The sequence below is a fragment of the Lepidochelys olivacea genome (assembly GCF_965140295.1).
Source record: "Lepidochelys olivacea isolate rLepOli2 genome assembly, chromosome: 11".
NCBI classification, from domain to species: domain Eukaryota; kingdom Metazoa; phylum Chordata; order Testudines; family Cheloniidae; genus Lepidochelys; species Lepidochelys olivacea.
This window is the reverse complement of record NC_140421.1, coordinates 19,075,815-19,092,214: the sequence shown is the minus strand read 5'-3', so window position 1 is coordinate 19,092,214 and position 16,400 is coordinate 19,075,815. Positions and strand designations below refer to the sequence as shown.

At 41.2% G+C, this 16,400-nt stretch overlaps 1 protein-coding gene across 2 annotated transcripts in view; it reads left to right on the top strand.

The window, feature by feature from the left end:
- DARS1 (aspartyl-tRNA synthetase 1) overlaps positions 1-16,400 on the top strand; it is an 82,502-nt gene that overhangs the window by 55,372 nt on the left and 10,730 nt on the right. For both annotated transcript variants that reach the window (XM_084643353.1, XM_084643352.1), the window contains exon 8: positions 15,300-15,411. In XM_084643353.1, the coding sequence (XP_084499479.1) occupies positions 15,300-15,411 (112 nt within the window). The remainder of the gene's footprint in view (positions 1-15,299; positions 15,412-16,400) is intronic.

The window sequence follows — 16,400 nt, the reverse complement described above, 5'->3', positions numbered from 1 at the left end:
ACACTTTGTTGCAAAAAAAGCGAACATTGTTCTGGGATGTATTAGCAGGAGCGTTGTAAGCAAGACACGAGAAGTACCTTATATACTCGTTCATAAACCAAATTTTTTTAGTAAAAAAGGGAAGCATCAGAGAAGGGGGTCGGCTTATGAACGGGTATAGAGCAGGAGAGGTGGGACACAGCCCCTCCCCCCAACAGAGGGAGCAAGGAGAGGCAGCAGAGCCAGAAGGGAAGAGGCGGGGCCAGAGTCTCTCTGCTTCTGGCCAGGCTGCTCTCCCCCCAGCCTCCGAAGCAGCTGCAGTGCCAGGGCTGGCAGGCTGCAGCCATGCCGCTTGGCCCCGCCCACTGGAGCATGCTGTGGCTGTGCTGCCCGGCCCAGGTCCGCTGGAACACGCTGCAGCCGCGCTGCCCGGTCCAGCCTGTCGGAGCACACTTCAGCCGCGCTGCCCAGTGTGCTGGAACAGCTCCAGCCAGGCCAGAGACATCCTCCCCTGCTCCTCCCCAGATAAGGTGGGAAGGGATGGGATGGGGAGAGTGAGGGGGTCCCAGGCGAGGGGTGGGGTCATGTGGGGGGTGGTCACAGGGGTTACTCCCCTAACCCCCAGCTTCTCCCCTCACCCCTCCAAAAAAATTTCCCCACCAGTTGCTGTCCCGGCCCGTCAGGGTAAGCAGCTGGCACGCCGGGACACTTTATTTACTTAGGTTTACCTCCGTGCCTGCGGATGCTCGAGGTAAACAAACCATCTCGGCCGCCAGCGGCTTATCCTGATGGCCCGAGAGCCAAAGTTTGCCAACCCCTGAATTATAGGGTCGGCTTATGAATGGGTCATAAAATCTTTCCGTTTTTACTCATCCATCTTGTGGGGGTCGGCTTATAAACGAACCGGTTTATGATCGAGTATGTACGATAATTCGTCTGCTCTACTCCGCGCTGATTAGACCTCAACTGGAGTATTTTGTCCAGTTCTGGGCACCACATTTCAGGAAAGATGTGGACAAACTGGAGAGAGCCCAGAGAAGAGCCACAAAAATGATTAAAGGTCTAGAAAACATGACCTAGGAGGGAAGATGGAAAAAACTGGGTTTGTTCAGTCTGGAAAAGAAAAGACTGAGAGGGGACATGATACCAGTTTTCAAGTATGTAAAAGGTTGTTACAAGGAGGAGGGAGAAAAATTGTTTTTCTTAAGCTTTGAGGATAGGACAAGAAGCAATGGGCTTAAATTGCCGCAAGGGAGGTTTAGGTTGGACATTAGGAAAAAGTTCCTAACTATCAGGGTGGTTAAGCACTGGAATAAATTGCCTAGGGGGTTGCGGAATCTCCATCATTGGTGATTTTTAAGAGCAGGTTAGACAAATACCTGTCAGGAATGGTCAAGATAATACTTAGTCCTGTCCTGAGTGCAGGGGACTGGACTAGATGACCAAGGTCCGTTCCAGTTCTATGATTATATGTTCCTGTAATTGACTGTAAGTAATCAGTACTGTACAACTAAAAGTATGAAACTTTCACTTTGAAATAAAATTCAAATTCTAGCATTTATTTTAATTCACAAGTGAAAATAGTTTAGTATCTTAATTTTTTAGTAGTGCATATCACCATCAGGCAATTTGGTGCTGATAAGCTTCTCAAAAGAAGGCCAGTGTTGGAATAATAAGGGTGCTGCATGTTAAGATTGAGGTGCATTTGCAGTGCTCTGTGGGGAGACTTGCAGAGTGATTGTTGTCTTTTATATGTTTGTCTTTGTCCAGAACTATTAGTATCTCTCATTCATGAGTACTAAATTCATTCATTTACTGAAAAAAAAGAAAAGAAAAAAAATACCAATTGTGAGATGAAAGTTAAAGGGGTGATGAAGCAGTCTTTGACTGATCCACAAAGCAGCTGTGGCAATGGTCTTGATGAGAGCTTTGTTTCCTAACCAGAGGAAAAACTATTAACTTATTTTTCAATTTTGAGAGTGTGGGAGGCATCTTTATTTACATGTATACAGATAAATAATAATAAAGCAGGAATTAGATATTGTACAGGCCCTTCCTGAAATTCACAAAATGGTGAGCAATAATAGTTTGGAGGTGAACATTTAGGATCTGGAAAATGGCCATGTACAGCTAGGACCCTTTTTTATTAATGAAATACCAAGATGACTGAATAGGGATAACTCAGAGAATGTAAAAAATAGCATACCTTTCAAATATAATGTTTTGAACTCAAGAAGCTTAATAAGACCTCAATTTTGAAATATAAGACGGAAGCTTTGAATATGGCACATAATTTGATGAATAGGTACTATAATACATGTCTCACATGCAGCATTATATTAGGTAGCAATGCCATCCTAAGGACACTGTTTGTCCAGTTTTCCCACAAGATTGCTGTGCTTTCTTCTCACACATATAACACCTTTCCCAAGCTAATCTTCAGAGCCGCTGTCCTCTGACGATTCAGGTTCCTCCCAAATACCTACTACTACATCAGCTTTAAGAAATTGACGGGCTAAATCACCTACCTATTTTTATTAACCTCTCTTTAACAAAACAAAACACAGCCACCGTTCTGCTGCACATCATGCATTTGCCTTTACTAAGTAACAGTGTGATCTACTGATATGGCCCTGTTCTTCCTTCACTGCTCCTCCCTTTTATTTTCCCGGACTCCCCACTGAAATTGTATTTGTGTGAACTCCTCAGGGTAAGGATAGTGTCTTTTTATCTGTGTTGGGAGATATGTAGCACCCTCTTTGGAACTGCTAATGTAACAAGTAATAATGACACAAGTTCTCAATAAACAAATGCGAGAGAATGGAAAGCCAACAATCAGTGGTCATTCATTTCATTGAAAAGTGCTGGTATCAAGTTAATTGGAGATTTGTATGAACACTGGATCTCCTCCTCTCAGCAACTAAGATTAATTTGGATTATTATCACAGTAGGAGTTTTTATTTGCAGCAAGATTAATTGCTGTAGGATACTGAGCACCCCCCACTCTCTCTCACTTCTCTGGAGGTACTCAGCAGCATCTCATTGAATTAGTCCCTTCATTAGTATCTTATTTTAATAAAGCATTTGATAGGGTCTCAGAATCTTACTCGGAAAACTAGGTTGCTTGTGAACTAATGCTGTCATGTGAACGTTGATTGAGAGACTATAAAAAAAGAGTAGTGGTAAAGGCAGTGTGTGACATTACAAGCAGAAGTCTGGTGGAGTGCTGTGGAGTCCATTTTTATTTAATATCTTTTGATGATCTGGCAGAGGGGCGAAGCAGCATGCTAATGAAATCCACTGGAGATACTGGAAATGGCTGTGAACTCCAAGGAGGATGGAGAAATAATATGAAGGTACCTAAAGTTAGAAATATTGGCAGGAAGTAACAAATTGAGATTGGACTTGGTCATAATGCAAGCTAATGCATCTGGGGAGAAAAAACCTGTAGCAGACTTACACAGTGAGAGAGAAACCAGGAAGGCTGAAATGCCAAAACAAACATAAGGGACAGAGATGAAAGAGATGAGGTGAACCTAGTGTGGAGTAACTGTGACCTCACTCATCTCTAGCTTAGAGGTATGTTAAATTCTTCAGAATTCTAGGGAAAATCCTACTAGCCTGTTATTTCAGACAATTTTCTTGTCTTGATACCCATGATATGCAACTGGTGATCTTCAGGAGGATGGACTCTCCTGCATCTCTTTCCGCCTCAGATGTCCTCACTATTGTCAATTCCCCAAATGCCACAGAAACTCTTGGGCTCCCAATTTCCATCTGACTGCTTTCTAAATCCCACCTCTGTCTTTAACAGAAGCCATGTTCTTCCCTTTCCCCTGCTAGTTAAGAAGAATTGGTGGTTATGTAAAGGGAGAGATGGTGTTGGCTCATCTTAAATGGATGTCTCAAGAGAGTAGCTCAGAGGAGTAGCTGAAATCTGGTAAGATTGTTTAATATTTTAGTGAATTCTGACAGAAGGGTCAGAGGTTAAATTTTGATCTCTTCTCCACCCACACCCCTTCCTGTAATCAGCAACCCGGCCTCAACTTCCAGTTGATTGAAGTTAGGTGCTTATTTGGCCTTCTTTCACCTAACACTTGGGCAGTTTCTCTCTACTCTGCACCTTTCTGCCTGCCCCTTCAGTTGCCATTTTGAGTACCACTGCTTCCCTCTGTGTTCCGGAACAAAAACACTGCGTCATGCTCATGTCTATTCATAAGCTGGCTTTCAGTGTTCTGCAGGAGCTTCACTTTATAATAGAGGATACCAAATTGGCTATGCATGAACCTGACCCTGAATTTCTGTTCCAGAACACAGAGAGTGGAAGAGAGAGTTTCCCACACTCTGGTGCCTTTTTGTCTAAGTGTGTGTTTATGTATCGGCATATGATTCTATGTAGAGGAATCCCATTACAGAGCAGAGAGACCAATAGGCCTTGTCTGTACTAAGCAACTTCATCCTAAAAAAATGTATCATTGCTTTCAATGGTTTGGTTTCTCTGGTGGTAGCAGTGTTGGGAGCGCTAGAACAGACAGGACTCCAGTCAGCCACCAGTGTTTCAAGAGCTCTATTCATGTAGATGTGGTCTGAGCAGGGGTTATGACAGGGTGCTTAAAATGCCAGGAGTCAGCTGAAGCCCTTTTTACACTAGCTGTCCCACTGTTGCTCCTATTGATGAATCTGAACCATTGATAGCAATGACAGGAAATGTTAGCAAAATAATCCTAATGAAGATACAATCATAATCCCACCCCATGAGGGTGTGGTGAGATCACACCAAGAATATAGCATTTCATTCTGGGTACCTCATTATTAGAAAAATGTAGAGGAATGGGAGAATTCAGAGATGAGCAACAAAAATCATTAGGGAACTGGAGCTGTTGGTTTATTAGGAAAGACTGAAAGAACTAAATACATACAGCTTGGCTAGACCACAACTAAATAGTCCTTGCACCAGGTCTAAAATTGTGTTTGCTGACCATTTAACTACATTTATTTTATATTAGCACAGGTGACCTCATTTTAAACACAATTTAACCAGCCAGTGTGGCTGGAGCCAAATCACACTTAAACGAAGTCTAGAAACTATGCCCTAGATTAGGGAAATGTGGTTTCCAAACTCGGTTTGGCCTCACCCACAATGGTATGCTAAAACAAATTAGCCTGAATTTATTCTGAACTGTGTTTAGAACCAGGTCTTAATCCCAGAGTAGACATGGCCAGTGGGGAAGCAGGGCAGAACAGAAGTGTATATATTCTGAAGAATAAAAAATTCAAGGAGAGAGACGTGGTATGATACAAGAGGCATAATTAGGAATAATGGGAGAGAATTACAGAAGAGAAATTTTAAGATAAATATTGTGAGAAAAATATCTTGACGGTCAGATCGTAGTGAGGAATAGCCTCCTAAATTAAATGGCAAAAAAAATTCCTGGATGCAGTTGAAAATACACTGAGCAGTAGAAAACATTGTATAGAACAATTGTGCACTGGATAAATAGACTAAGATTACCACCTAGACCTTTTACATTTCAAATGTATGTTAGTTTGTTCTAAATTTATGGAAGTCTAGGGATGAACATTTGGTTTTTAAGATTCTTTTAAAGAGTAGATGAGGATGAAACCCCTGATACATAAGCAAAATAAATAGAAGTTCAGCCCAGGCTACTTAGGGAACAAAGATATGAGTGTGGGGAAAATTACTTTGGAGGATTAAGCGACCATATAATCTAAGTAGGATTCTGCTAGGTCTTAATCTCCGATATGATCTAGTGACTATGAGAAAAATCTATAGCTAGGGGGATATCTTCAGACCCAGGACTCTTTATAACCACTGCCTCTGCTCCTACCTTGGCTTCCCTTCATTCATGGGTCACAGCTAATAAGAGAAAACTCAATGAATCTGATGCTGATGATATCTCTTCTATATGTTCAGCAAAAAGGAAGTTTAGGTTAACAGCGAGGTCAGGGTCTTTCTATTTAAAAAACAAAAGCCCTATGTAGCAGTTTCACACTTAAACCATTTGTCTAGTTCAGAAAAAGAAGTTTGAAAGATTAGACGGCACAATAAAAAAAAAAAGTTGAGTTCCTTTGTGCTATCTCTGGAGGTCTGTCTGACATTCTGCACTCAGCATGCACATTATCCTAAGAGTGATGTAGTGGTGGGAGTCTGCTATAGACCACCGGACCAGGGGGATGAGGTGGATGAGGCTTTCTTCCGGCAGCTCACGGAAGCTACTAGATCGCATGCCCTGATTCTCATGGGTGACTTTAATTTTCCTGATATCTGCTGGGAGAGCAATACAGCGGTGCATAGACAATCCAGGAAGTTTTTGGAAAGCGTAGGGGACAATTTCCTGGCGCAAGTGCTAGAGGAGCCAACTGGGGGGGCGCTTTTCTTGACCTGCTGCTCACAAACCGGGTAGAATTAGTGGGGGAAGCAAAAGTGGATGGGAATCTGGGAGGCAGTGACCATGAGTTGGTTGAGTTCAGGATCCTGACGCAGGGAAGAAAGGTAAGCAGCAGGATACGGACCCTGGACTTCAGGAAAGCAGACTTCGACTCCCTCAGGGAACGGATGGCCAGGATCCCCTGGGGGACTAACTTGAAGGGGAAAGGAGTCCAGGAGAGCTGGCTGTATTTCAAGGAATCCCTGTTGAGGTTACAGGGACAAACCATCCCGATGAGTCGAAAGAATAGTAAATATGGCAGGCGACCAGCTTGGCTTAATGGTGAAATCCTAGCGGATCTTAAACATAAAAAAGAAGCTTACAAGAAGTGGAAGGTTGGACATATGACCAGGGAAGAGTATAAAAATATTGCTCGGGCATGTAGGAATGTTATCAGGAGGGCCAAATTGCACCTGGAGCTGCAGCTAGCCAGAGATGTCAAGAGTAACAAGAAGGGTTTCTTCAGGTATGTTGGCAACAAGAAGAAAGCCAAGGAATGTGTGGGCCCCTTACTGAATGAGGGAGGCAACCTAGTGACAGAGGATGTGGAAAAAGCTAATGTACTCAATGCTTTTTTTGCCTCTGTTTTCACTAACAAGGTCAGCTCCCAGACTGCTGTGCTGGGCATCACAAAATACGGAAGAGATGGCCAGCCCTCTGTGGAGATAGAGGCGGTTAGGGACTATTTAGAAAAGCTGGACGTGCACAAGTCCATGGGGCCGGACGAGTTGCATCCGAGAGTGCTGAAGGAATTGGCAGCTGTGATTGCAGAGCCACTGGCCATTATCTTTGAAAACTCGTGGCGAACCGGGGAAGTCCCGGATGACTGGAAAAAGGCTAATGTAGTGCCAATCTTTAAAAAAGGGAAGAAGGAAGATCCTGGGAACTACAGGCCAGTCAGCCTCACCTCAGTCCCTGGAAAAATCATGGAGCAGGTCCTCAAAGAATCAATCCTGAAGCACTTGCATGAGAGGAAAGTGATCAGGAACAGCCAGCATGGATTCACCAAGGGAAGGTCATGCCTGACTAATCTAATCGCCTTTTATGATGAGATTACTGGTTCTGTGGATGAAGGGAAAGCAGTGGATGTATTGTTTCTTGACTTTAGCAAAGCTTTTGACACGGTCTCCCATAGTATTCTTGTCAGCAAGTTAAGGAAGTATGGGCTGGATGAATGCACTATAAGGTGGGTAGAAAGCTGGCTAGATTGTCGGGCTCAACGGGTAGTGATCAATGGCTCCATGTCTAGTTGGCAGTCGGTATCAAGTGGAGTGCCCCCAGGGTCGGTCCTGGGGCCGGTTTTATTCAATATCTTCATAAATGATCTGGAGGATGGTGTGGATTGCACTCTCAGCAAATTTGCGGATGATACTAAACTGGGAGGAGTGGTAGATACGCTGGAGGGGAGGGATAGGATACAGAAGGACCTAGACCAATTGGAAGATTGGGCCAAAAGGAATCTGATGAGGTTCAATAAGGATAAGTGCAGGGTCCTGCACTTAGGACGGAAGAACCCAATGCACAGCTACAGACTAGGGACCGAATGGCTAGGCAGCAGTTCTGCGGAAAAGGACCTAGGGGTGACAGTGGACGAGAAGCTGGATATGAGTCAGCAGTGTGCCCTTGTTGCCAAGAAGGCCAATGGCATTTTGGGATGTATAAGTAGGGGCATAGCGAGCAGATCGAGGGACGTGATCGTTCCCCTCTATTCGACATTGGTGAGGCCTCATCTGGAGTACTGTGTCCAGTTTTGGGCCCCACACTTCAAGAAGGATGTGGATAAATTGGAGAGAGTCCAGCGAAGGGCAACAAAAATGATTAGGGGACTGGAACACATGAGTTATGAGGAGAGGCTGAGGGAGCTGGGATTGTTTAGCCTGCAGAAGAGAAGAATGAGGGGGGATTTGATAGCTGCTTTCAACTACCTGAAAGGGGGTTCCAAAGAGGATGGCTCTAGACTGTTCTCAATGGTAGCAGATGACAGAACGAGGAGTAATGGTCTCAAGTTGCAGTGGGGGAGGTTTAGATTGGAAATTAGGAAAAACTTCTTCACTAAGAGGGTGGTGAAACACTGGAATGCGTTACCTAGGGAGGTGGTAGAATCTCCTTCCTTAGAGGTTTTTAAGGCCAGGCTTGACAAAGCCCTGGCTGGGATGATTTAACTGGGAATTGGTCCTGCTTTGAGCAGGGGGTTGGACTAGATGACCTTCTGGGGTCCCTTCCAACCCTGATATTCTATGATTCTATGATTCTATCCTATGAAGCACTCTCTCTTACAAATTAACAGGAAGTGCTGTGTGGCAAAATGGACTCTGCAACAGGACAGGTAGCAAAAGACCTTGATAACAGTGAACTTAGGTACTATTTTTAAATTATGATCCTTGGCTTTCTGTAAATGTCAGCTTTGCCACTTTCATCATTTTAAAATTGTGGTGTGTATCAGGGAAGAAAATCATTTAAAAGCTTCAAATTCTGGCATTGCTTTCTAAAATACCCACTTTCGTAGACAGCCATGAGCTGCTCTGAGCACGATAAATAAAATTCACTTGAAAGGCTAGTGGGAGATGAATTGAAAAACAATATATCCCAGGTTGGACTGATACAAAAGGTATCAATTGTGTATTACCATTATAGGATTCAAAATATCGAATCAACATTTGGTTCGCTACTCCTGAATTGGAGTCAGAAGAATAGGCTGGTAAGGGACTCTTCCTTCCTTTTCATCCCTGTATCTCTTCTGTAGGCTTGCACTTAAATATGCTATTCAGAGACATACACGCCTTTTGTTTTCATAAGTATTATGGCCAAAACTGCTAAAACAAAAGGCGCATTGTGACAGAATATGCCCCTGTGTTCAGAAACTACACACTATTGTAATAATAGGTTTCAGAGTAACAGCCGTGTTAGTCTGTATTCGCAAAAAGAAAAGGAGTACTTGTGGCACCTTAGAGACTAATCAATTTATTTGAGCAAAGCTTTCGTGAGCTACAGCTCACTTCATTGGATGCATACTGTGGAGACAGTTATAAAAAGAAGGGGCAGACACCTTTCCTCTCTCTAGCATCGTACCAAAGAAGACAAAGGAAAATAGCTGTTGGACTCATAGTGGGAGTGCGGGGTCCTGACCTGAAAGCTTGGTCAGTAATCTGCTGGAGCGTGTGGTGAGGAAGTTTGCTTTGCAATTAAGATAGTTTAAGTAAATACTAGTAAGCGTTTTATTTCTTATAACCATTTCCAAATTTTATGCCTCATTACTTATACTCAAAATCTATCTCTTCATAGTTAATAAACTTGTACTGTTTTATCTAATCCAGTGTATTTAAGTTGAACTGTCTGGGTAACTATTTAAGATAAGATGACGACATATTATTCCGTCAAAGAATAATGAACTAATATATTTGTACGGTCCCAGAGTGGGCTGGGCAGTACAGGACATGCATTTCTGGGGGAAGATCCAGGAGTGGGGAGTTTTTGGGTCACCTTGCAGTGTAATCAAGGCTGGTGAGAGCCAGGGTATAGCTGGCAGGCTCCAGTTACATACAGACACTCAGGGCATGATTTGAATGCTGGAAGGCTGTTTGTGAGCAGCCCAGGTAGGAGCTACTTAAGCAAGGCATTAGGCAGCCACAGTTTCAGGGCAGGGATAACAGAGCCCCCCACTAGTCTGAATTGTACCCCAGTATTTCACAGCCGTATGTCAAGAATGGTTAAATAAAAAGAGGAGTATAAACAGATGAAAAACAGATTCAGAGTTTTGCTTCCTGGAGTGTCTGTCTGGGGAATGGAATATCAAATCAAGTTCACCATAGTTTAATGATGGACTAAATCCTAGAGTCCTTACTCTGGCAAAACTCCCATTAACTTCAACAGGAGTCTTGCTTGAACAAAAGATTTGGCTCAGATCACACAGAGCATTTATCAGCTCTGCTTCTGCAGTTAGGTCTGATCACACACATATAATGTGCCTGTGCAGAACTGCATTAAGTCTGATCCACAGAACCAATTACACTTTAGTGTTTTTGGGGGTTTTTTTCAGAGCAGTGTACAGCCATTAAGCTTGGAACCTGTAGTAAGATATAAACATTAGAACAAATTATTTGACAGTCCAGAGTGTGCACTATCTAAATATGGTTCTTTCAAAATATTCAATGGCTTCAAGCCTGACTTCAGTATATGATGCATTCAGTTTCCTTACTGCAGAAAATAGCTGTAAGTTTTCATGAAAGTGACTCTTAAGCAGGAATGAGGAAGCAGATGTGTATTTTCTTTTATCCTACTGGAGATTATTTGGGAGGGAAAGTGTAATACGGTCTCTAGCATTTTGAAAACAAAGTTCAAACTCACATTTTATTATTGCTACTATAAAATAACACTGACATTTGAATATAACACAGTTTATTTCAAACCTTTTTTGGAGATTGAGACCAGATGCATTTTTAAAAGCATGTTTTATCACCGGGCAAGAACTTTAAATTGCAAACTTTAATCTAGATGTTGAGAATGAGAAATTGCATTATTTCTCCCTTTTTAATTTTGCTGTTTAGTGATTCTTGTAATAGTTGGAAGTCAGTCAGTTATAGTAGGCAGAAAGCAGCAGTAAATGCTTCAGAATTCCTTTTATGAATTGTTTTCTGCTTCTCTGTATATTTAAATGGGTATAGGTTGTAAAAAGCAAGATGTAAAAATTTAGTCTTTTTTTAAAGTTATGAATAGTTTGGATTTGTCAAAATTCCTAATACATATATCCAGCAAAGGCCATTTCCGGTGTGTTGTTGCCGATTTTAAATGTATGGAGTACTACTTTTAAGTAAGTGGTAGTTCTGAAAAAAGAACAGGAGTACTTCTGGCACCTTAGAGACTAACCAGTTTATTTGAGCATAAGCTTTCGTGAGCTACAGCTCACTTCATCGGATGCATGCAGTAGCTCATGAAAGCTTATGCTCAAATAAATTTTTTAGTCTCTAAGATGCCACAAGTATTCCTGTTCTTTTTGCGGATACAGACTAACACGGCTGCTACTCTGAAACCTGGTTGTTCTGACTACTTCACTAGTAATACAAAGAAACTGTTTTTACCTGGATGAAAATATTCTTTCACATGTTAGTGACAAATGCTTTAAACTAATAGTTCTGAGCCTGCAATAGGCACTGACTTTTCATTCATTGCAGAATAAATATAAAGAATGCTTACTCCTTTTGCACACCATTTAAAAAAAAATAGTTTGGTTGAGCATAAACACCTCTTCAGCAATTGTTGGGATCCCCGCAGCTCCCTACCCCTGGGGATGTGGCAGGGGGACCCTGCAGCTCCCTGCCATCATGGGGGTCAGAGGGACCCTGGAGCTCTGAGCCCCCATGGGTGGTGGGGGCCCTGGAGCTTTTAGCCACCCCACAGCTGCCTAGCCCCTTCCCATTTTATCATGGCTAGTTTTTGTAAAAGTCAGAGACAGGGCACAGGCTTCTGTGAATTTTTCTTTATTGTCTGCGCCTGTCCGTGACTTTTACTAAAAATATCCATGACAAAATCTTAGCTGTACTCATAGTTCCTGGCTCTGCCCGTCTGAGCTCAAATTGCTACTCTCTTATAACTCAGTCCTGCAAGGTGCTAAGCGCCCTCAATTCCATTGGAACCACTTCTTTCTCTGTCTAGGTATTTTGTATGGCTACAGTCACTCTATTGTAGACAACCCCTTTTGACTGAAATGTGCTCACTATGTATTTACAAGCTTAATTATATCTTTAAAATGTAGCTTATTTTTAATTCTACTTTGTATTATTAAAATGGCCAAAAAATAGTAGTTGATAGCTGAAAATGGGAAGAGATTATGACCAAGAAAGCATAAGATTCAAATTGTTAGCAGGATTTCTTCCATTGTTTGTGACAGAGACCAGATGAGCTGGCATATGAAACCAAATCAGAAGACCTACTTGGAACATTAATACTGCAATGGGTATAACATATAAGTAGCATGTGTTTGTTTCAATTTCCCGTTTAATTCTATGAAGGAATCTTCACAGACAATGGAATGGACACGGACAATGTAATTTGCCAATATATCAGTGGAAGGTTTTGTGTTGTAGGAATAATAATAATGGTGGTGTAACTTTTTTAAAGGCAATAGTAAAAATTATTCACAGTCAGAGCTTGTAACTGTTTAATTTGGTCTTTTGTACTTAGGTATTGTAGCACATGGGTAACAGCATTGCATACCACTGTAAAACCCCACAATACTAGATACATCAGCTGAGATAGTTAAGGATAGGGTGACAGTTTGAATTCCTTTCTTTAGCCAGTTCAGTTTAGATCTGTGTTGTCCTAAGGCTTATTTTAATGTAGTGAAAATGTTTAAATGAGTGAGGTGTTGCTTCATATTGACAGGGAATAATTTGTCACATCTTCAGTTCAGGACTGGCTGGCTCAGGAAACTGGTAATAGGATACAGAGCTTTTCACTTCTAGGTCAGCAGTTTGAATTTGTTTTACATTGGTAGTGATGGCTCTTTAGCAGCCTGTGTGAAATGAGTTGGTGGCCTGTCTAATTCCCGCTGAATAGGTTTTCCACATCACAATGGACTTTAAATAGGTACCCTTCTTGGCAGTCTCCACAGAGAAGCCAATGATTGACTGAGCATTGAAAATCAACTACCATATCACCTTTGGAGGTGGTCCTATCAGGTCAGCATTGAGGCACTTTGGAGAGGGTTGCATTGTCACTGCTTGTGCTGTACCCATTATGTAACTAAATAAAAGCATCGATCTCTAGGCCTGTCAATCTGACAACTTTCACAAATACTCACTTTTTTTTTTTTTTTTTAAAGAGAACTTAGTACTGTATGTGGGATTAAGAAGCCATGGTCTTTGCTCTTTGGTCTTGCTAAAGAAATAGAAGAGGAATTCTTGGGGAAACTACTTATAAAAGAGAATGGTTAGATCTCAGCTGGCCGTATTACTGTGTACAGTTTTAGGCTGCAGAACAAATAATTGCTTTCAGATTGGGAAGGAAGAGGTATAGCAAAATCCCATTTCTTTTTCTTTTTCATGATTTTGTAGCCCAGGAATTCTCTCTCTCATAGAATTAATGGTAGTCCATCAAACATATGGAAGAGGCATTATTACTCTGCCACCTAAAAGGAATACTCTAGGAACTTGCCTTTGTGAGCATTTTGATAGTGGCATATCAATTAGTGCCATATAATAGCACATATCTCCTTCGTAATCAGATATAAGGCACTGACAATTTAGGTCCCAAATTTGATGGCTTGGATGGTCATCATCTGGTGGACAATATCTTCCAACTTTTCAGTATTAAATTGCAAAACAGAAAAATATCCCTCTGGATCATTCCCATGTTCTGGATATAGCACTCTATACTGCAATGCCTAAGCCCACAAGACTTGGGGTCAATTCGTTGTCTTGGCATCTGTGCCTGCCTCTTGGAGTGAATATATTTTGGAAACTGAGCAGGGCAGGGGTTGAAAAAAGGTAGAGAGGACTCATTTCTTAACTGTTGTTCAAAACCTTAGTTTCCACATTCTGAAAGTATTGGGAGTACAGTTGTGGTTAAGACATTAGTCTGTGAAAACTCCAGCAACTATGAAGAGAGTCTCACTCATCACCAAAACATGTAATCAGACTGATAATTTAGAGTTTATTGGCATTTTATTACAAGGCACTATATTTTATAGCTTTCTATTTTGCTTTTTGAGTTGAGTGAAATTTTCATCTTCCGATGGAGCTGAGCCTAGGTTTGTTTCCAAGCATTCAGTATGCTGTCTGTCTAAACTTGGATGATTGTGATTTGTTTTGATTGGTTTATGGGTATATGTGGTTTGGTGGCATGTCATGTGAAAAACCACAAGTCTCTCCTCACCTAACTGAAAAGTCAGATACACTGCAGAAAGAAGAAGTAAACAGTGCTATGACGCAGATCATATTTTTTTGAAAAAAAGTTAACTCCTGCAAGCAACTGAAAGATCTGATATATTTATATACAGCTGTAGATCACTAACTGTCAGGTTTCATGCTGTATATGCATGAAATCAGATGTGGGTTCAGTGTTGACGTATTGAAGTATTTTTCAGCATTGACTTACTTTTTTTACACCAGAGCTCCAGAAAGCGTTACAGGAATATTTAGTGCACTTAGATGTACAAGTGCGTTAACTGTTGCACACATGAAAAGCAATATTCTTATAACCGTTTTTTTTAAGGTTTTCACTTTAAAAGGTGATTTACATTTTGCAGCAAACATGGGAAAGACTGAACAAAAGGCAGTTTACTTGACCAGTTTTTGTGGGAAAATTTAAATGCTTTTATGTCTCGTTTGGGGGGGGGTTATGTCTATATGTACATCTTATATCACCTCCAAAGGCCCTGTATTTCAGTGGTCCTTTAACAGGACTAAACAGTTTTTTCTCCCTTATGTGTTGTACCAAGGTCATTGTTTTTATCTTGTATTCATTTAAAACTAATCCATTATATATTTCTGCATCTGTTTTGGTTCAATGCAATGAAAGCTTCCTAGTAGATTTAGCTTTTACAGTGTTATCGTACTGTAAATCTAGTCTTGGAGAAGCATGATGTATCTCACAACTTAGTGGTTCTTTAAGAGGGCGTAAAATTCACATTAGTGCCTTCTTGTAACTGTATGCATTGTAAAGTGAAGTAAAAGGGTTTCACTTGTTACCTTTGCTATTACTGTTTTCGGGTAATCAGTAATTCTCAGTTCAGATTTCTCTCTTTTCAGGCCATTGGGAATATGGGATAAGCACTCCTGAGAGAATAGCTTAAACATTCCATGGTCATGACAAAAGTAATAAAGTTCAGCAAGTAAAACTAATTCAGGATTAATTATTTTATTTCCTTTCTTATAGACCTGTACTAGTCAAGCTGTCTTCCACCTTCAGTCTGGTATCTGTCAGCTCTTTCGAGAAACTCTCATTCACAAGGGGTTTGTGGAAATTCAGACTCCCAAAATCATCTCAGGTACTGTGTGGTTTAATTACCAACTACAAATCTGAGGGATGGCATTTACTTAGCACAGCGATACTGGATTGTTATTTGGGGGGCTGAAAAATGATGATTTTTTTTTCTTTTTAACAAGCAATAAATTACTATCTTTTAAGTTTAGAATAGCATCTTCTAGAAAGGAAAAACAGTGTGTTCTGTTGTTCTCCTATCCCTAGATGTTAGTAGTTGGCCCAGTGCTTGCACCTTTTAGTGTTAGTACTCCTGACAAGAAAGGATTATTCTTAGCTGACTTGCAGTCTCTCATGGGCATGTAAAAATTCTGTTAAGTTAAACAAAGATTGCTCTTGAACCTGAACACTCTTGAATGTTGGGTACCACCAATCTAAAATCAGATGCACCTGGTTACATAAACAAGAGGAGACTTGTATGTAGTTTTCTAACTTAAATGCAGCTTCCCCACAGAAGAGTCTTCTCTCCCTTGATACTGAACATAAGATCATTCCATGGTAGAAAATATTGCAAGTTGTCAGATCTATAGAGAGCAAAATAAGGTTATTTGAAGCTGCTAACATAGCTTTGCATAGAAGCATGGCCTAATGGCTAATGCACATGACTAGGAGCTGGGAAATGTAGATTCTGTTCCTGGCTCTGCCACTGATTTGCTGTGTGACTCTGAGCAAGTCAGTTAACGGCTCAGTGCCTCACTTCTCCCATCTGTAAATTGGGAGATGGTATGTGCCTGTCAGGTATGTGAGGCATCAGTGATGTTGCTAAGGTATATGGCAGTTCTCTGATGGAAGGTGCTGTATCAGGGCAAAGTATTAGTGGTGGTATTCTTTCTTGGATGTGCCTTACCCAGACATCTTTCTTAGAAGTGGATTTTGTAATTCTCATTTTATGAAACCAGTTGTCAGCTGAGACTGTAACAGCAGCCTTTTTATAACCTAATATACGTAAGCAATTGTCTTACTACACAAAATCTCACAGTGAATGCAGCAGTTCAC